Here is an 18,280-nt window from a genome sequence, read left to right as displayed (position 1 = left end):
TGGCATTTGCGAGAAAATTATATTAAAGCAGCCCGGAAGCATAATTCCACCAGAAAAAAATAAAAGAGGAGCAGAGAGTGGAGTAAAGGTAACTGGTCCCGTGGGGAGAATCCAGACACAGGCAGATGGAAGACAGCCCCGCCTCAGCCCGGCCTCGGTGCTTGGCTTCAGGAGGAGGAGCGACATGAGTGAAGCAGCCGGCAGCCCTGCCCTCACACAGACACACCAGGCACGTGTCCTGCAGCTGCTCCTTTCCTGTGAGGAGCCGGAGCCTCTGCCCTGGGCCACCGGGCACCACGAGTGTCACTCTGCTCACGGCATTTTCCCCCGGGAAGGTTCAAGCTTGGTGTGGCTACATCAGTCGACCTCTCCTCTCCTGGCTCGTGAGCCGTGTCTCCTGATGAAATCCCCGTGTCTCCTCGTGACCCTCACCGCCCCGCATCCAGGGCCGCGGCTGCCCACCCCCTGGGGGAGCACGAGTCCCTGCCGCTTACCCGAGCCCGCCGTGGGCGTCACAGGCCTGGAGCCTGTGTGGGGAGGACACCGTCGGACGCCGCCCTAGAGGAAGGAGGGTGTCTTTGGATGCAGCTGCTGCCCTGGTCTGGCTCACAGACACCATGCTCAGGTGGGTCTCGCCGCCAGGGCTCGGTGGGGGCCCTCACAGCCGGGCTTATACTGGGCCCTCCCCTGCTGGGCTGGACAAATGACCCACGCCTCGGGCAGCTCCCCTGGGAGGAGGGCATGGGGTCCACACCCAGCTGTGGCAACTAGGACTGAGGCTGCCAGGGTTACCTCGCACCCCCACCCCCTCCCTCGGGAGCTGGCAAGGCCTCCCCAGGCTCCTGCTGTAGCGACAGGCCTGACAGAGGGTGAGGAGGGGCGACCCAGGCCCTGGGGTCCTCCCGCCCGGCAGGTGCAGGAGGCTGGCCTGGAGCCCAGCCCGGACTTACGTGCTAAGGGCGGCCACTGAGGGACCGGCCACGTGCCACACGGTGGGCAGGAAGCTGGCAGCAGGAGGGAGGGCAGTGGCGGAGACCACCGGGGGCCACGTGGAGTAACCCGCCGGGGAGCCAGGCATGGGGCTGGCCTGCAGCGGGGCTGGGGGCGCGTAGTGGTAATGGTGGTACACAGAGGGCGGCTTCTGCCTCTTGGCTCGCAGGGCGGCGGGGCGAGCCCACTGCGGGTCCTCGGCATGACACACACCGGGACGTTTCAGCGGGCCCCCGGCTGCTCCTGGGCTCCCCTCCCCTCCCCTCCACGTGGTTCCTGACTCAGGATGGGGTCAGGGTCAGGGCAGCAGTGGGCAGGGGTCCCGGGGGGCGTGAGGGTGGGCACAGGCTCCAGCAGAGCTCAGCCAGCTCCGGGGGCCGCTGTTGGGGCCCTGAACTGGGCAACCCGTTCCTCATCCGGGTGGGGCTGGGGGCTCTGGGGAGCTTCAAGCTGGAGCACAGAGCCGGAGCCAGAAATGCGTTTTCCAGAGCTACAGAGATGCATGGACTTCTGGAGGAGGAGCCACCAGGTCCTCTGGTCTTGGTTTGGGTGTGGAGCCTACCTGTGCGGGGAGGCGCAGGGGCGCGGGCGCCAGTGCTGATGGGGGCAGGGCTCTAAGCATCAGGTTCTGTGTGAGGATCTGGTGCATCTGCGCGCTCTGCATCAGCATCATCGCCACCATGTCTGAGGGAGGGCACGGAGGGCTCGGTCACGCACGGACGGCCGTCGCCGACCGGGCCACTCCTGCAACGGAACTCAGGGGAAGCAGACGCAGAGCTCTACGCGCAAGCGTGGAGTCCAATGGGTCTGCAGGTCCCAGGGTGTGTTCTCAGACGTGTCCTTTTGAGCCCTACGGATGGTGGAGCCTTCTTGCTACTGGATTCCTGACGTCCGTCCGCTGGGCTGCGTGGTGGCCCCGACGGTATCCACATCCTAATCCCCAGGACCTCTGAATGTGGTCTGATTTGGAAAAAGGGTCTTTGCAGGTATGATAAGGATCTTGAGATGAAATCACCCAGGGGAGCCCTAAGCCCAAGGCCAGTGTCTTCCTGAGTGACAGGCAGACGGAGCTCTGAGACAGAAGAGGAGGCAAGATGCAGAGGCGGCGGGCGGAGGCTGGAGGGGCGCCCGGAGCCCCAGGAGCTGGAGGGGCAGGAAGGACCCTCCCCAGGACCTGCCGCACCTTGAGGTTGGACCTCAGCCTCCAGACTGGGAGCAGACACAGTGCTGTCATTTTAGGCCACCGGCTTGTGGCGCTTTGTCGCAGCCACCCCAGGAAGCTAATATATATTCACCAACTTGGGACACTAGGAAACGCCGAATCTGGTCAGTGTGGGACATAAATGTTGCTTCTTTCCACAGCAACTAGGCCCTGGAAATTAGGTGGCCCTCTAGGCTCTGTTGGCCTCACCAAAGGAAAGCGAGCCTCTAAGGACCACTCACACTCGCAGCCAAGCAGATGGGGCCTACAGGCTTGGGCTGGGGCTCCCACAGGCGCTTTGGGGCTGGGGCTGCAGCAGACAGCCTCCCCCTCAGGCCGCTCTCCCGGACCTCCCTGCAGGTGTGGACTCGCCAAGCCTCCACAGTCACGTGGGCCAATTCCTTAAAACATGTCTTTCTCGCTGTATTACACACCCTGCTGGTTCTGTTTCTCTGCAGAGCCCTGACTGGCACAGATGTCGGCACAGGGCCGGGGGGCTCTGGGGAGGGGGCCAAAGCCAGACTGCTAGTGCAGAAGCTGAGTCTGGAAGCCCCACAGGGGGCAGAGGCCCTTGAGGAGACCCACGTGGGTCTGGGCCTGGGGCAGCCCCGCCCACAGTGAGCCCTCTGCGAGGGAACCCTCCCCATCAGCCCCGCAGGGTCCACCCCGAGTAAAATCGAGCATGAAAAGATTAGTCGACAGATGGGGGCGGGTAGAGAAACGGACCCACGTCTACAGCCTCACCACCAGGGCACACGTCAGTGCAGTGGGCAAACAGTCTTCAATAAAGGGCAGGGGGTCAAATAAAGGGCAGGGTATCCATGGCAAAAATAATACCATTGATCCCTAATTCACAGCACACACAAAAATCCATTGCAGGTGGATCGTACATCTAAATGTGAAAGGCAAACGGAGCCGTAGAAGGAAATACAGAAGAACGTCTTCCTGACCTTGACGGGTAAAGACTTCTTAAACAGGACACAAAAGGTACCACCCATAAAGAGTAAAGCCTGAAAAACTGAACTTCACTAAAATTAAGAACTTCTGTTTATCCAAAGACACCATGAAGAGAGTGGAAGGGCCACAAAAAGAACTTGCTGTTTGCAATACATATGTCAAAATGACCCATTTTTAGAATACATAAAGAATTCCTAGAAATCAAGAAGACAGGCAGAAAACCTGAAAGAAAAATGGGCAAAATACTTGAATGGGAACTTCACAAAAAAGCATATTCAAATGGCCAAAAATATATGAAAAGGTGAAGTGCAAATTAAAACCAGAATAAGCTACCATGACCTGCCCACCAGATTGGTGAAAATGAAAAATTCTGAAAACATCAAGTGTTGGTAAGTTGCTGTGGGCAACCGAAATTCTCCTCCCCTCCCGTGGGGTGTACATGGGTTCAGGCACTTTGGAAAACTGTCTGGCAGTATTTCCTAAGCAGCCATCCCATCCCCGGGTGTGTGCCCCACAGACACGAGCCCGTCCATTCACCAGAAGGCACGCAGAGCAGCACTGCGGCACAGAAACGGAACGCCCAACCCCCCAGATGGGCCCACAGTTTGAGGGACTGAATAGCATGGTGGCTGAAGAATGGCCCCAGCGATGTCCGCATCCTGATCCCAGAACCTGCGAACGTGTTCCGTTACACAGCGAAAGGGACTTGCAGATGGTGACGAAGTTAAGAATCTTGGGATGGAAGTGACCGGAGTCTCCACCCACGGATGAAGGGATAAGTAAAATGGGGTCCAGCCACACAGTGGGATATTACTCAGCCTTAAAGAGGCAGGATGCTCTGACACGGGCTACAACATGGATGGACCTGGAGGACACTATGCTCGGTGACATAAGCCAGACACAGAAAGACAAATACTGTGTGATTCCACTCTTATGAGGCATGTAGCCCAATCAAAATCAAGAAGGTGGAACACAGACTGGTGGGCGCAAGGGGCTGGGGGAGGGGGATGGGAACCTGTTCACTGGGGACAGAGTTTCAGTTTTACACGACAGAAGATTCTAAAGATCTGTTGCACAACAATGTTGAATATAGTTAGCACGACTTAAACATGGTTACGATGGTCAACTTTATGTTACGTGTTTTTTACCACAATTTTTTAAATTAATTTTTTTTAAAAAGGATCTTCAGATAGGGAGATTATCTTGGATTATCTGGGTGGTCCCAATGTCATCACAGGGGTCCTTAGAAAGTATTGGGAGAAAATAACTATCAACCTACACTTGAATATCCAGTAAAACTAGTGTTTAAGAACAAGGGGAAATAAAAAGAAAGTGAACACTAAGGCAGCTTCAAAAGCCTGTCCTGCAGGACCTTGTAAAAGACTTGTTCCCAGATGATAGGAAGGGATTCCAGGAGGACGGTCTGAGATACAATAAAGGGTGAGCTAATTCAAATGTATTTGCTGCATGACGTTATACCAGTGTCTTTTCTGTGAAGTTTTCCGAAAAGGTAGAGCTGATGTGGAGAGCCGTCGCGGGGGGTGGGGTGGGGTGGAGCTCCAGAAGCTGCGTGTCTCTCTTCATAGGAAGCAGCCCAGCAGTCCTCCAAAGGGGCTGTTGTAGTACTTTTTTTTTTTTTTTTTGCCGTAGGCGGGCCTCTCACTGTTGTGGCCTCTCCCCTTGCAGAGCACAGGCTCCGGATGCGCAGGCTCAGCAGCCATGGCTCACGGGCCTAGCCGCTCTGCGGCATGTGGGATCTTCCCAGACCGGGGCACGAACCCGTGTCCCCTGCATCGGCAGGCGGACTCTCAACCACTGCGCCACCAGGGAAGCCCTGTAGTACTTTTGAGAGTCCCTATTTTTACATTCAAATACTTGATCCAGTTGGAATTTGTTTTGGTATAAGGAGTGGGGTAAGGAACGTGACTTTACTTTTCTGAATAACTAGCTACTTACTGACTGTTTCTTTTTTACCAGTGATTTTAAATGCACTTTTTAAAGGCACACAGACACTTGCACGCGCACGCACACACACACACACACACGTATGCACAGGGTATGCTGGGTTCACCTCTAGAGCCTGACAGTCACTAAAGTTCATCTGGAAAAACCGAGGAGCGTGGTGAGGAGAGACCAGCGGGCTGTCCGCTCTGCACCTCCAGGCCACCTTCGTGTGTGTCACGGTGAGAACAGTCCCCCTGGGGAGCTGCAGGCCGCCATGGACCAGGCCTGACATGTAGCGTGTACACGGTGGTGCTACACTCCCGGGGACAGAGTTGAGAACATTCATCAGGTGATTCTACACACAAGTCTGCCTCGGACTCTCAACACCTCCCATCGTCAGGGAAACGCAAACCACAACCCCAGTGACCGACTACCGCCCCTACTAACACGGCTGACCGCACCACATGCAGGCGAGGGTGTTGAGGAACTGGACCTCTCACACATGGCAGTTTTAAGCACACACCTGCCATGATTCAGCCGTCCCAGTCCTAGATAGTTACCCAGGATAAATAAAAATGTACATCCAGACTCAGATGTGAGTGTCCATGGAGCTTTTGTGGTGATAACCAAAACTAGAAACGACCCAAGTGTTCATCGACAGGTGAAAGGATAACAAACCAGTCCATCCACACAATGTAAGGTCACTGGGCAATTTCAAGGAGCCATGGTTTGCTACGCCCAACAGGAGCGATGAGTCTGAAAACAGTGCCAGAGTGAAAGAAGCCACACAGAAAAGAGTGCAAACTGTGTGATTCCACTCATACAAAAATCTCGGAGACACAAACTGATGCAGAGTGACAAAGCAGGTAGGACGGCGGGAAAAGGTGCCTGAGGTGATGCCGTGTTCACTGCCTTGACTTAGTGATGGGTTCACAGGTGTGTACAGGTGTCAAAACTATCAAATTGTACACTTTAACAGTGTGCAGTTTATTCTATGTAACCTCAATAGAGCTGTTCTAAAATTCAAGTATTTAAAATTACTTAAAGAGAAAAAGCAGTTTAACCAAGGGTTTTTTGAAGCTCATCACTGGATGAGTTGGGCTGGAACACAGTTCTTTCAAATCTGAGTCCAGGCTTCTTCCCTCAGGGATATCCATCAGTAAGGATTTTGCAAAGTGAAATTATTTTCATGTTGCTAAACACATAGCTTCAGTTGAGCAGTCAAAAGCTGGCCCTAAAAGACTACCCTGCTTACAAAACTATTTTTTCAGTAGAGAATTGCGTAAACCCATGACAACATTCGTTATGAACACTTACCTTCCTTGATGCTTCCTGACTGCTGAGTGGGGAAGGCCTGGGGAGGGGGGATCTGTGCGACGAGTGGCTGCTGAGGCAGCTGCTGGATGATGGCGGTGGGAGGTGGGGGTGCCTAGAAGAGCCAGACGACCCATTACCTGAATGTGCCCCGGGAATAGTGACCTACAGAACCACCCACCACCCATCCACCCACCATCCACCCATCAATCCATCCCCCACCCACCCATCCATCCATCCATCCATCCAACATCCACCCACCATCCATCCATCCATACATACATCCATCCACCCACCATGCATCCATCCACCATCCATCCATCCATCCATCCCTCCACTATCCATCCACCCACCACCCACCATCCATCCACCATCCATCCATCCATCAATACACCCATCCAGGGGCTTCCCTGGTGGCGCAGTGGTTGAGAATCTGCCTGCCAATGCAGGGGACACGGGTTCGAGCCCTGGTCTGGGAAGATCCCCCATGCTGTGGAGCAACTAGGCCCGTGAGCCACAACTACCGAGCCTGCGCGTCTGGAGCCTGTGCTGTGCAACAACAGAGGCCGCGACAGTGAGAGGCCCGCGTACCACAATGAAGTGTGGCCCCCAGTCGCTGCAACTAGAGAAAGCCCACGCACAGAAACGAAGCCCCAACACAGCCAAAAAATAAAATAAAATAAAATAAAAAATAAAAAAATACACCCATCCATCCACCAGCCATCCACGGGGGACTTTAAATGAGAAACCCTAGAGGTTAAACAGATGGCTGAATAGATAAATATTTGAGTCTGGGTATCACTTAGGACATGGAATGTTATGGACTGAATGTTTGTCCCCCCTCAAATTCGTTGAAGCCCTAACCTCCAAAGTGACTACATTTGGAGATGAGGCCCGTGAGGAGGTGATAAAGGGAATGAGGTCGTAAGCGTGGGGCTCTAGTCTGATAGGGCTGGTGTCCTTGTAAGAAGAGAAAGAGACACCAGATGCTGTCTGCCCCGTGAGGATACAGTGAGAAGGCGGCCATCCACCAGCCAGGAGAGCACGCTCATGGGAACTGCGTTGGCTGGCACCTTCATCTGGGACGTCCAGCCTCCAGACTGTGAGAAGGTAAACGTCTGATGTTTAAGCGCCCAGACTGTGGTATTTTGTAATGGAGCCCAAGCAGAGTAAGACGTGGCATTTTTCATGTTTCCCACGTTTCCCGGCTTTAGTGGGCTAAGCTCATCCCTGCTTCCATTAATTCTGCTTTAATAGAGGCATCCAAGGATCTTGGCATGGAAATACCCTCTGGCTTCCCTCCTGAGTTAAAATAATGCACAAACGTTTTGGGCGCACGCCAGGGGGTGATTCGTATTTTAATCCTCTTCCGGATGCACGAGGCCCTCCCTGTCCCTTCTCTCTCAGTTCACGGAAAGGCTGGCGTAGACCAGGGTTGGCAAACTTCCTGTAAAGGGTTGGACAGTGTATCGCTCCGCTTTGTGGCCACAGGGCTTTAGTTGTAACTGCTCACCTCTTCCTTTGTAGCTGCAAAGCAGCCCCAGACATGTAAGCACTTACGAACCCTGAGATGTGTGTTTCATATCATTTTCATGTGTTACAAACTATCACTCTTCCCCTGATTCCTCCCCAAACATTTAAAAGTGTACCACCCCGGCCTTCCCTGGTGGCGCAGTGGTTGAGAGTCCGCCTGCCGATGCAGGGGACACGGGTTCGTGCCCCGGTCCGGGAAGATCCCACGTGCCGCGGAGCGGCTGGGCCCGTGAGCCGCGGCCGCTGAGCCTGCGCGTCCGGAGCCTGTGCTCCGCCACGGGAGAGGCCACAACAGTGAGAGGCCCGTGCACCGCAAAAAAAAAAAAAAGTGTGCCAGCCCTCTCGGTTCACAGGTCGTCCTGACACGGGGGGCAGCCAGCTCTGGCCTGTAGCCACGGTCGGCCGCCCCCCGCAGGCCACCCCCCGCACAGACCAGCAGTCCCAGCGGTGGTGCTGTTGCAGCAGAGGGGGCCTCCCGCCCCGGAGCCTCTGGGACAGTCATCCTGACCACCAAGGCCCCTGCGTGCTCGCGTGGCGTCATTGGGGCTGAGACTGAAACACCCAAGCACGACCGGACCTGAGGCACTGCAGTAAGTATGAGCACGTTGGGACTGGGGGAGCCTCCAGAACCTACGCCCTCACCCCCCCATTCCTGGGGCCAAGGGGGCTCTGGGGGCTCTGCTGGCACGCCCCTTCCCTCTCTGTTACCTCCACGTGGGCTGCCAGGTCCCCTCCCAGAGGATAAACGCCCTCCAGGTCACGGACCCAGCCTGTGGGCACCACCGACCTCCCTGGCCACCGGATCCAGAACCTTCTCAACCTGGCCCCGCCCACCTCCTGCCTTGTCTTCTCCTCACGCACTCAACCCCCGAGGCCGCTGCCCGCCAGGCACCAGCTGCCCCCGATACGATCCCTTTCGCTTAAGAAAGTCAGAGCTGCTTTCCCTCGCTTGTAACCCAGGATGCTGAATGTAGGCGTGAGGCTCTCAGAAGTGGACCAGTCTTCCACCTTTTACACTTCTGCCCTGGAGACTGGGGGCTAAGCTTCCCCAGTCATCATGAAGTTTCGGAAAGGAGCGGACACACTTCTTCCCCAAATTCAGGCCCTCCTGATACTGAAAGCCCCTAATACTTCTGCTCCTAGCGCAAAGGTTAGGACGTGGGGCGGACCTGGGACCCCAGCCTCTCACCTGTAATGAGGAGATAAGCACCCCCTACCCCCAGCCAGTTCTCAGGGCACCTGTGAGGCCTGATGACACACATTAGCCCCGACAGAGCCAGACATGGACCGCAGCCACGGCCGCCGCTTAGCCCACGGCCCCTTCTGCGCACTTCCCTAAGGTGCTGAGAGAGGCGAGACACGGAGGTGTGGAGACACCGCCATCCCTGCTTAGGTGAGAGGTCTCTGGGGGCGTGGCACCCTCCCTGCATTGGTTCTGCCCCCCAGATTCACCGCGAGGAAGACTTACCGGGTGTTGGGTGATCTGCGGTGGGTCCAGGGTGGCTGGTGCCGGGGAGACAGCGGCGTGGACACCCACGGGGGGCACCTCTGGGGGCAGCACTGACCCACGGGCTCCTCCGTCCTGCCCCCTCCAGGCACGGGCCCGGGAGACCTCTTCCAGGAGGTGCTGTTCCTGCAACGCCAAAGCAGAGCCCGTGCTCGGAGGCAGGGAGCTGTGACACCTGGAGCGGGCTGGCGTGTCCCAGGCCCTCACCCCGCCTGGCATGACAGCGCCAGCGCACAGGCGTGTGGCCCCCCCATGGGGGAGCGGCCCCAGGACCACCTGCCACCCCTGTGCACCAGGCTCCCTCCCACCCCACCCGGGTGCATGATCAGATGGTAGGCCCAGGGCGCAGCTGGGTCGGAGTTGGAGCCAGGCCCTGGAGGCAAAACCTGAAGGCCCTTTCATGGTACACACAGGAGAAATTGACCCCGAACGACTTTTTCCAGCCTATAGAGGATATTCCGTCTCTCCAGCATGCTTCCAGGTCGACTTCACTACAAAGCAGTGAGTTTATCACAACTATCGTTTGGACCCGAATGCACCCCTTCCCATGGTCATTCCCTGCTGCTGGTGCCTCTGGTTTGGATGAAGCCCTGGTCATCTTGGAATCCCACTTCCGGGGAAACGGGACCCTTCACACGGCATTTCCACCTCTGATCGTGTGCAACCACAGCAGTTTTTTCAGCTCACAGCCCCCTGCGAGAGCCCAGCCTCTGGGAAACAGGCGAGTTCTCCTCTCTCCATGGAGTCCGTGATCGGGGAGTGACGCCCCTCAGCTGCTCACGGCCCATCAGCTGTCCGCCCCCAAGTCCCAAACAACAGAACCAGCACGGGTTCCAGAAGGGCCCCCACCTCCACTGGCCCGTGTTTGCTCTGAGCTCAGGCTACAGTTTCAGCTGCAGAGAGCTCGGGCCAAGGCTCCCTGTGGCCACATGGCCTACCCAGAGTCTCTGCAGAAGGTCCTTCCTCATCCTCAGAGCGCTCCGCAGGGCGGCCTCTGGCCCATCCTCATTTCCTGGAGGGAAGCGCGTGCTTCAGGGCTCAGCACTGCAGACCCCGGCAGCTCCCACCCCCGGGACCTGCACGCCTGTCCCAGAGAAGGAGGGAGGTGCCTGGGGACGGAGCTCGGGGGGCTGCCCTGTGGGGATTACGTGGGCAATGGTGGGGGGCACCCGGGGAGCTCAGTCTCTCGGGGGGCTCTGTCTTGCTCCGGGACAGGAGCCGCAAGTTGCAGAGTGAGGATTTCCCCCGGGGCCCGAGCACCGTGTTGCTCCTGCACCTTTGCCGGAAGGTCCCGCGGGCTCCACGGGACGCAGTGAGAGGAAGGAGGCCCTCACGGGATGGGGCTGAGAGCCCAGCCTCCCGGCACCTGGAGCCACCCCGCAGCCCCAAGCTGCCTGTGGGCTGGCGTGTTCCACGGAGCCTCAGGGAACGGTTCCTGCAGTGTCCTGGACGCCACGCCTCTGGTGGTCCCTGAGCTCCTCTCCTCGGGGTGCACGGGCCTGCCCCCTCCCCCCAGGCCTGCCGCCTCCCCCTAGAGCTGGCGATGCCCGCGCTGCCTGTCCTCTGGGGTCCCCACTCCCCCTCCAGGAGTCCCCACTTCCCTGGCCCATGTGTACTCTTCCACGTTCTGCGCTTGTCCTTGGTCATGTGACCTGGTTTGGGATTTTTTTTCTATCTGGATTTGGGCCCTGGGCTCTGTCTGCTGCACTTGGGAGCTGCCTGGAACCCCCGCAGCACAAGGGGCTACGCCACATAGTAAAGAACAAGCAGTGTCTCCCCAGCACCTCGCCTAGATGTCCCTGAGCCCGGAGCCCATCACCAGGGAAAGCAGTCCTTGCCCTGGGTCCTGTGGCCTGAGCATCTGACCGCCAGCCAGGCTGGGGACGACGGGGCATCTGGTCTGGGTGCCCGAGGATGTGCAGGCTGACACGGATCGGGTAGGCCCTCCACACCCACACTGCAGAGCAAGCTCAGGGCAACATGGTCTGATGCAGGTGTGGCCACTTGCGATCCAAGCTGGGCAGCCTGGGCTGGTTATCTAACCTCTCTGTGTCTCTAGCACTCAACTGTGAAACAGGAATGATGAACGTGCCCTCCAGGGTATGCAGGCTGGATGTGATACCGGGTGTGTGTGTGTGTGTGTGTGTGTGTGTGTGTGTGTGTGTGTGTGTGTGTGTGTGTGTGTGTGTGTGTGTGTGTGTGTGTGTGTGTGTGTGTGTGTGTGTGTGTGTGTGTGTGTGTGTGTGTGTGTGTGTGTGTGTGTGTGTGTGTGTTACAGACACAACAAAGGCCTTTCCGCTCTGAAAGTAAAGAAGTTTAGAGGACAGTCTCGCCATAACCGGAGGTTGCGGCCTGCGCAGCTTCAAGCAGCCAGGGGCTCTTACCGGGCGTGAGGTGGGGGTCCTCACAATCCGCTTCCATATCCTCGCGCTCTTGCTTCAGTTTCTGTGAGGAGAAGAGACCAGGACGAGGACCGTGCTCCAGGCGCAGGCTCGGTGTGGGGGGCCAGGCCGGGCACCAGCGCCCAGACAGACGGGCTGGGAGCAGGAAACGTGTGAGGTGGGCTGCGGGGCAGGTAGCCAGGTGGGACCCTGAGGCCACACTCTCCATACGATGCACACACACTCCACCTTGAAACCCACAGGTCCCTGCAGGAGGCTGTATGAAGAGCTTGACCAGGCCGGCTCTGTGTCCTGACTACCCTGACTGCCCCACTGAGCCCTGGGCTGAGCAGCTACTGTCGGGGCCTGTTCTGGGGTGAGCCCTGCTGCTGCTCTGGGCAGCCGTCGTGGGCAGAAGAACAGAGCAGGCAGGTGAGGTGGGGGGAGCCGTGAGGACCCCGCAGATCCTCGGAGGAGGAGAAGGAGGCCGGCCTGAGGGCGTCCACTGGCTGCCCGCCCCAGGCCTGGCCGAGACGCCGCACCCTGAAACTCGGAAGCCGGGAGGCCCCGAGGGGGAGTATCAGGGCGCCCTGGCAGTGCTCCAGCCTGTGGGTGCGGGCCTGCCTCCTGGCTGCAGAAACTGCCAGGAGAACCTACTTGGTTCTGTACAAACACAAAGAAGAAAAACCAAGGAACCACAGTTCGTCACTACGAGGCTAAAACCGCTGAAAAGGGTTTTGCTTTGGAACTGGGGTCGTTACAGGTATAATCTTACCTTTCAAAGCTGTGCTTCTGTAATAAGCTGTTAAAAACACGAGTGCCCAGCTGTCTTACCTTCTCCAGGAGTTTCAGGGTCAGCCGGGTCAACTGATCTGCCACCGAGGAGTCCAGCATCCCGGGGCCACAGGAGGGGACGCCACGGGCCCACCCCCTCCCCGTCTCAGTTCCCTCTAGAAGAACCGCTCAGCCAGAGAGAAGCAGCCCAACCCTGGGGTCACTGAAGGAATCCCACGCTAGGCTCGGTTTGCCTTCTGGCCTCTACGGCCAGAGAAGAGCGTGCGGGGGCGGGGGGCACACGCCCTGGACGCACAGCGTCTGGCATCGCCATGGTGGTTGCTAGGAGCCGCAGACATGGCGAGGCCCGGTTGCCAGGTTTCCACTGAGAGTCCTTCCCAGGCCCCGCCTGTCCCCATGCAGGGGTTACCAGTAAACACTGCTGATCCCCAGGTGTGGCCAGGCGGGGCTCCTGGGGAAGGAAAAAGTGGGCAGCAGCTGGGGCCCGAGGGTGGAGCGCAGCCCTGGCCGGGAGGACAGAGCCCAGAGGATGGGGTGGGGGAGGGGCATGGCATCCACCCCCCACGCACCACAGGGGCTGCCACCCCTGCCCTCAGCCCGCTATGGCCTCCAGGAGGACAGCAAGCCCCTGGCCTTTCCTAGGGATCCTCCCAGCCAGACGGGAGTAAAGGCCAGAACACTGGAAGACAGGGTGCGAACACCACCTCCCTGCAGACTTCAGGAAACTCTGCGTGGCACCAGGGAGCTGGCCAATGAGGTGCCTGGGGGCTTCTGGGTGGGAGCTCAAGGTGGGTTCACCCCAGAGGACATGGGGCCACCCCGAGGCACCACCCCTCAGGGTGGATGTGATTCCAGCAGGGGGACTGCCCAGACGGGATCGATGCCCAGAGAGGGGCAGGGGCACCTGGGAGGGGGACCGTCGGTGGGTGACCCACCCGCCCGGGAGAGGGCATGTCCACAGGGCTGGCATGGGGAGGGGGCGTGAGGGGAGGGGAGGGGGTGTGCCCATCAAGGGAAGACTTTTCTAAATGATGCTTCACTTCAGTGCTTCCCAGGAGGGGCAGTTTTGAGGAGTACTATTGTGTTTTGTTTTATATTGTATCAATACCTACTGTATCTGGCATTTTGTAGGGTGTCCCTCTACTATTGGGATTTGTTTGATTTCTCACAACTGGACTGGGGTTATGGGTTTTTGGGAGGAAGACCACAGAGGCAAAAGACCCTTCTCATCACATCCCATCCAGGGTGTGTGCCGTCAACATGACCTACACTGTGGATGTTGACCTTAGTTACCTCGTGGAGGTGTGTCTATCAGGTTTCACCACTGCACAGCTACTATTTTTCTCTCCCTTTCCACACTGTCTTCTTCAGGAGGAAGTAGCTATGCACAGCCCATACATAAGGAGTGGGGGGTTATGTTTCCCTCCTTGAAGGTGAGTATCTACATATTTGGACAGCTGTTTAATTGTTAAAAATAAATTAAGAGTCAGATCCAACATTTACAGAATATCTAGAATAGCCATGGAAATGACTCTGGGGTTCCTCAGAACACAGTTTGAAAACCACTGGCCAAAGCAGTGTGGGCAAACACATGGGCCCCCCACAAAGTTTTACATGTACTGCAACATGTAAAGGTTGAGAGATTCAGGCATAGATCTGAGTCTCTGACTGCTCTTGGGAAATCCGATCCTGTGGTCTGCTAGTGTTGCCTGCCTACCCCTGGTCTACTGAGGCCACCGCCTCATGTCTGTCAGCCAAGACTGGAAGCATCACTCACCATACAAAGGGCTATGGTCTGACACAGGAGGTGGTTGAATTTCCAGGGCTCCCTGAAGATTTGTGTAAGTTGCGATTGCTTAGACTCACACGTTCACACTGAGGTTGAAAGGTGAGCTTGTGTCAGTAAAGTCACTACAGCACGTTCGTGGAGGAGCATAGTTACTGCCACTCAGTCTCCGAGAGCAGACAGGGAGCACGCGGCCTGCACACAGACGCTACTGCACTGAAGGCACAGGAGTGAAGGAAACACAGAAACCCACAGTGTGTTTGCTGGACACCCCTGCACAGTTAACCCGCACCAGTGCTGCCTGACATGCCACCTTTTCTCTGGTTGCCGCTTGCAGCACTGTCATCCTACCCAGCTCTACCCCAGCCAGATCTGACGCAGGGGCAAGTTTGTGGGTGTCTTCATTTCTCACACAGGGAAACCGAGGCACAGCTGCTTAGGGGTTGCCTGTGTTTCTTCCTGAGTTTGTGACCCCCCCCCCCGCCATTTAGGTAGCCATCACCAGTTGGTGAGAGCATCCCCCCACCCCACCCTCCGCGAGGGAACACTCACCCAGGCACAGTTACGCTACAGTAACAAGAGGTGCCAACAACACGCTTTGGGTCAGTGTCAGTCAGAGCTCATCAGCTTCCAGTGAGCTTGATAACCGTGGGCCAGGAATAAAAACCTCGCCTTGCTTCCTCATCTGGACAAACAGGCTGAAGTGGAGTCTGAAGCTAAGGAACAAACAATGATTTCACGAGACTCCAATTCCCACACGGGCCATGAATTCATAACCCACATCACATTCCCTTTCTTTTAAAAAATTTTTTTAACAGACTATCTTTTTGAGCAGTTTTAGCTTCACAGAAATTTGAACAGGAAGTACAGCACATTCCTATTTAATAACCATTTACAATATATTTGGATTGATTTACCCAAACGTTTCAAGGCCTTATAACTTTTCCATGTGAGAAGAGACTTTTTGCCTTTCACTGAAACAGCTCTCTCCCTCTGGTGATCTACAACTGTGTACAATTACTGTATCATTTAAAATTGCATCCTTACAGGCCCCTTGGCAAGTTGGCCCTATGGAGCCCCTTCCACGCTGGGGTTCCAGGGGTTGTCCTAACAGGAATACACTTGTATTCTGGGTGTGGGTTTGCCTTTCCTGCCCGCAGGGCCTCAGCCTGACCCTCTCTCAGAGTTTCCCACTGCATGGAGTCCCTCCTAACACTCTTCGACGCAGGGCACTGCTTTATGGCAGAGGTGCCAGAGTGGACCCATGACAGACGCATTAAACCAGAGCCCTCGATATGGCACTGTGTCCCCATGGGTCCAGGAGTGGCAGCACCGCCGGTGGCTTCTTGTCCCTGTAGCTCTGGGCTCCGTGGGTTGGGGGTGCCAGCCCCGATTCCCACTAACTCTGGCCACCCCCGGCACTCCGGTTCTGTGGGTCCAGGCGCCAGCGGGATCCAAGGGAGGGACTCCTAGGAACGGAATCAAGTGATTTTGCTGGCTGTCTGCGATCGTGACACGAACAGGGCCAGCATCCCGGTCGCCAAAAGGACCCCTGGAGACGAGAGTTTGGGTTCTGCCACCCCCGGGCACGGCCACAACCCGGAGCGATTTCACGGGCAGCCCTGAGCTGGCGCACGCATGCAGTGGGGCCCGGCCTCCTGGGCTGTCCCCAGGGGCTCGCGAAGCTTGACTCTACAGGACACCGGTGCAGACTCCTCCCACGGCGGCCTCAACCTCGCGGGAATGCGAACCGGCCTCCGCGCCAGTCCCAGTTGGGCCCGACGGCCCACGTGCGCAGGCCCTTCAAACCGACCAACCACAGAGGGCGCCGAGGCTGCCGTGCCCCGCTCAATGGTCCTGCCCGAAGAGGCGGGAGCGTCTGTGCGCCAATCGGAGGAACGGGTGCAGGGGCGGAGCTCCGCCGGGCCGCGCCTCCTTGAGGGCACCGCCCTGAATACGCGTGCGCGAGGGCAGGACCGCGGCCCCTGATTGGCCGCGGGCCGGGGGTGCACGCCCCGGGGCGGGGCCGAACGCGGGGCGGGCCCACGTCTGCGTGACAGTTGTCGTGGGGGGAGGGTGAGCCCAGGCGATGCGGAGGGAGTGTAAATAGAGCGAAGGCGGCACCGCATCGGCCCCGCCACCTCTCGGCGACCTGCGAAGAGCCCCGGAGTAAGATGGAAGAAGATGAGCAACAGCAGCGGCGCAGAAAAGTGGAGGCCGGGAGAGCGAAGGTAAACGGCAGCGCCTCCTCCCCTCGCTGTCCCGGTGTGGGCCCCACAGGGCGGGCTCCAGTGCCTGCCACCGCCCCCTGCCAGAAGCGGACGCGGCCAGGAGGGGACCGCTACCGCCGCACTCTTGCCCTTTCCGCCGACTGGGCTGGAAGCCGCCCCTTGGCCGCCGCCATCTTGAATCCGCCGCCCTCTGCCTGGGCCCGCCCCCGCCGTAACCACAGCCAATCAGCGGCCGGGGGCGCGCGGCGCTTCGCGGAGACGTCGGGCGCGGGGTACGCCGGGACTGGCGGGGTTGCGCTTGCGCCGGGCAGGGGCGGGGCCGTGGGAGGCGGGCCTCCCCGCCCCCACCCCGGGATCCCGCGCCACCCCCGGATCCCGCGCCACCCCTCGCCCCGACCACCCCCGGGGAACTGCTAGAGAATGGGCGCTGTCACCACGCCTGCGCTCTTGTGCACACCTAGTGTCACCTGCGCGTCTTCCTGTCCTCGCCCGGATTCCTGGAGGGCTTGGAGGCCGGGACTCCCTGCAGTTGGGCGACACGGGCGCTCCCCCTAGTGCTCAGCTCAGCTTCCATCCGATTAAAACGACGTGCAGAGATCGTTTTACACGGAATTCTGCAGTTCTTTTTGCTATAGAAGTTCGGAGTGGTGTTCCCGAGCACGGGACTTGTTCACCCTGTGGAATGCCTCCCACCGACCCACGCCCTGGTGTCGGGGCTCCTGAAACGCCTGTGCCGCCTCCTCGCTGCTTGGGGCCCAGGTAGACGGTCCTGGGCAGGTGAGGGCGGAGGGCCTCTGCCGGGGCAGCCCCCCGCGCCAGGACTGGGAGCTCCAGACGCCCGGACGGAGCCTCCTGGGAGGTGTCACGTCCCTGCGCTGCGGATGCCCCCGGGAGCTCTGTGCGGTCCCGGAGTGGGCCTTTGTTATCCACGTAGGCACCGTCCGGTACTCACTGTTCTGGGCGAGTTGCGGCGATTGAGCCGTTTGCCGACCAGACGCGGGCCCTGGAGACAGTGGAGAAAGCCTGGGCGCTTGTGCTGTGCCGCCCTGGCCCACCCCATTCCGGCTGTCGGGGGGAGCCGCTGTGCAGTGCCCGCGGCTATTAGGCAGAGCCCTATGAGGTTGCTGTTTGAGGTCAGACGTGGTCAGACATTGGGAATTTCACATGGATCAGCCAGCAGGGGTGTTCAGTTCCGTCCTAGTTCCTTCCCTTGAGGAAACCGCAGGGCCACTGCATTAAAGGGAACACTCAGAGCACATGGTGAGTGGTGCGAGGTGGTGACAGGCAGAGGACAGGGCGGCCTCCTTAGGCTTCCTGTGCAGGTCAGTCTTCTGACTGGGGTTTGAACGGTGAGGCTGTAGTGTGTTTTTTCCCCTTTGCATGTGCCTGGCACATAGGAAGGAGATGGAAGCGAGCCAGAGTTTAATACTCACCGTTTTCCCTGAGCTCACCATGGTTTGTAAATGTGCCTAAATGTTGCTTGAAGGAGCATTAATGGTGATGAGAAGATTTCACCTTGGGAGAAGAAACAGATGCCTCTTGTTGGGTGACCACAGGCCAGAGACTGGGTCTGTGATCCAGGAAGGGAACTCACCGACGCTTAGGTTTGATGGAGTTGGGCACAAAATAAACGAATCTGGA

General features: G+C 58.0%; 1 protein-coding gene and 1 long non-coding RNA gene across 8 annotated transcripts; both read right to left on the bottom strand.

Annotated features, from left to right (window-relative positions):
* LOC308617678 (uncharacterized protein C21orf58) lies at nt 1-14,980 on the bottom strand. 7 transcript variants are annotated; one of them, XM_081234930.1, is made up of 9 exons: nt 14,961-14,980; nt 11,831-14,624; nt 10,385-10,458; nt 9,408-9,572; nt 6,410-6,521; nt 1,553-1,674; nt 951-1,186; nt 495-558; nt 1-397 (listed from the first exon to the last, which is right to left on the bottom strand). In XM_081234930.1, the coding sequence occupies exons 2-8, from the start codon at nt 12,054-12,056 to the stop codon at nt 513-515; spliced, it is 981 nt and encodes a 326-aa protein (XP_081091056.1). In that variant the 5' UTR covers nt 12,057-14,624; nt 14,961-14,980; the 3' UTR covers nt 1-397; nt 495-512. The 7 variants fall into 7 exon arrangements, with proteins under 7 accessions (XP_081091056.1, XP_081091061.1, XP_081091060.1 ...); XM_081234935.1 differs by having other exon boundaries at nt 11,831-11,983; nt 12,662-14,975; XM_081234934.1 differs by having other exon boundaries at nt 11,831-11,891; nt 12,662-14,975.
* Nucleotides 14,981-15,200: 220 nt separating this feature from the next.
* On the bottom strand, nt 15,201-17,870 carry LOC308617682. Its single transcript, XR_014015904.1, has 2 exons — nt 17,592-17,870; nt 15,201-17,162 (listed from the first exon to the last, which is right to left on the bottom strand). It is a non-coding gene; the product is annotated as an uncharacterized lncRNA (long non-coding RNA).
* Nucleotides 17,871-18,280: the final 410 nt, after the last annotated feature.

Source organism: Mesoplodon bidens (genome assembly GCF_964165515.1).
Source record: "Mesoplodon bidens genome assembly, chromosome: 5".
NCBI classification, from domain to species: domain Eukaryota; kingdom Metazoa; phylum Chordata; class Mammalia; order Artiodactyla; family Ziphiidae; genus Mesoplodon; species Mesoplodon bidens.
Note: the sequence above shows the minus strand (reverse complement) of the source record. Positions and strands in the feature narration are given on the sequence as shown.

Excerpts from the sequence above, each read along its gene's own strand:
- LOC308617678 (XM_081234930.1), bottom strand. The coding sequence starts at position 12,056 with ATGGAGAGTGTGGCCTCAGGGTCCCACCTGGCTACCTGCCCCGCAGCC. Across the intron at positions 9,573-10,384 it reads ACCTTCTGCAGAGACTCTGG|GAACAGCACCTCCTGGAAGA; the intron begins GTAGGCCATGTG and ends TTGGCGTTGCAG. Across the intron at positions 1,675-6,409 it reads GTCAGGAAGCATCAAGGAAG|ACATGGTGGCGATGATGCTG; the intron begins GTAAGTGTTCAT and ends GCCCTCCCTCAG.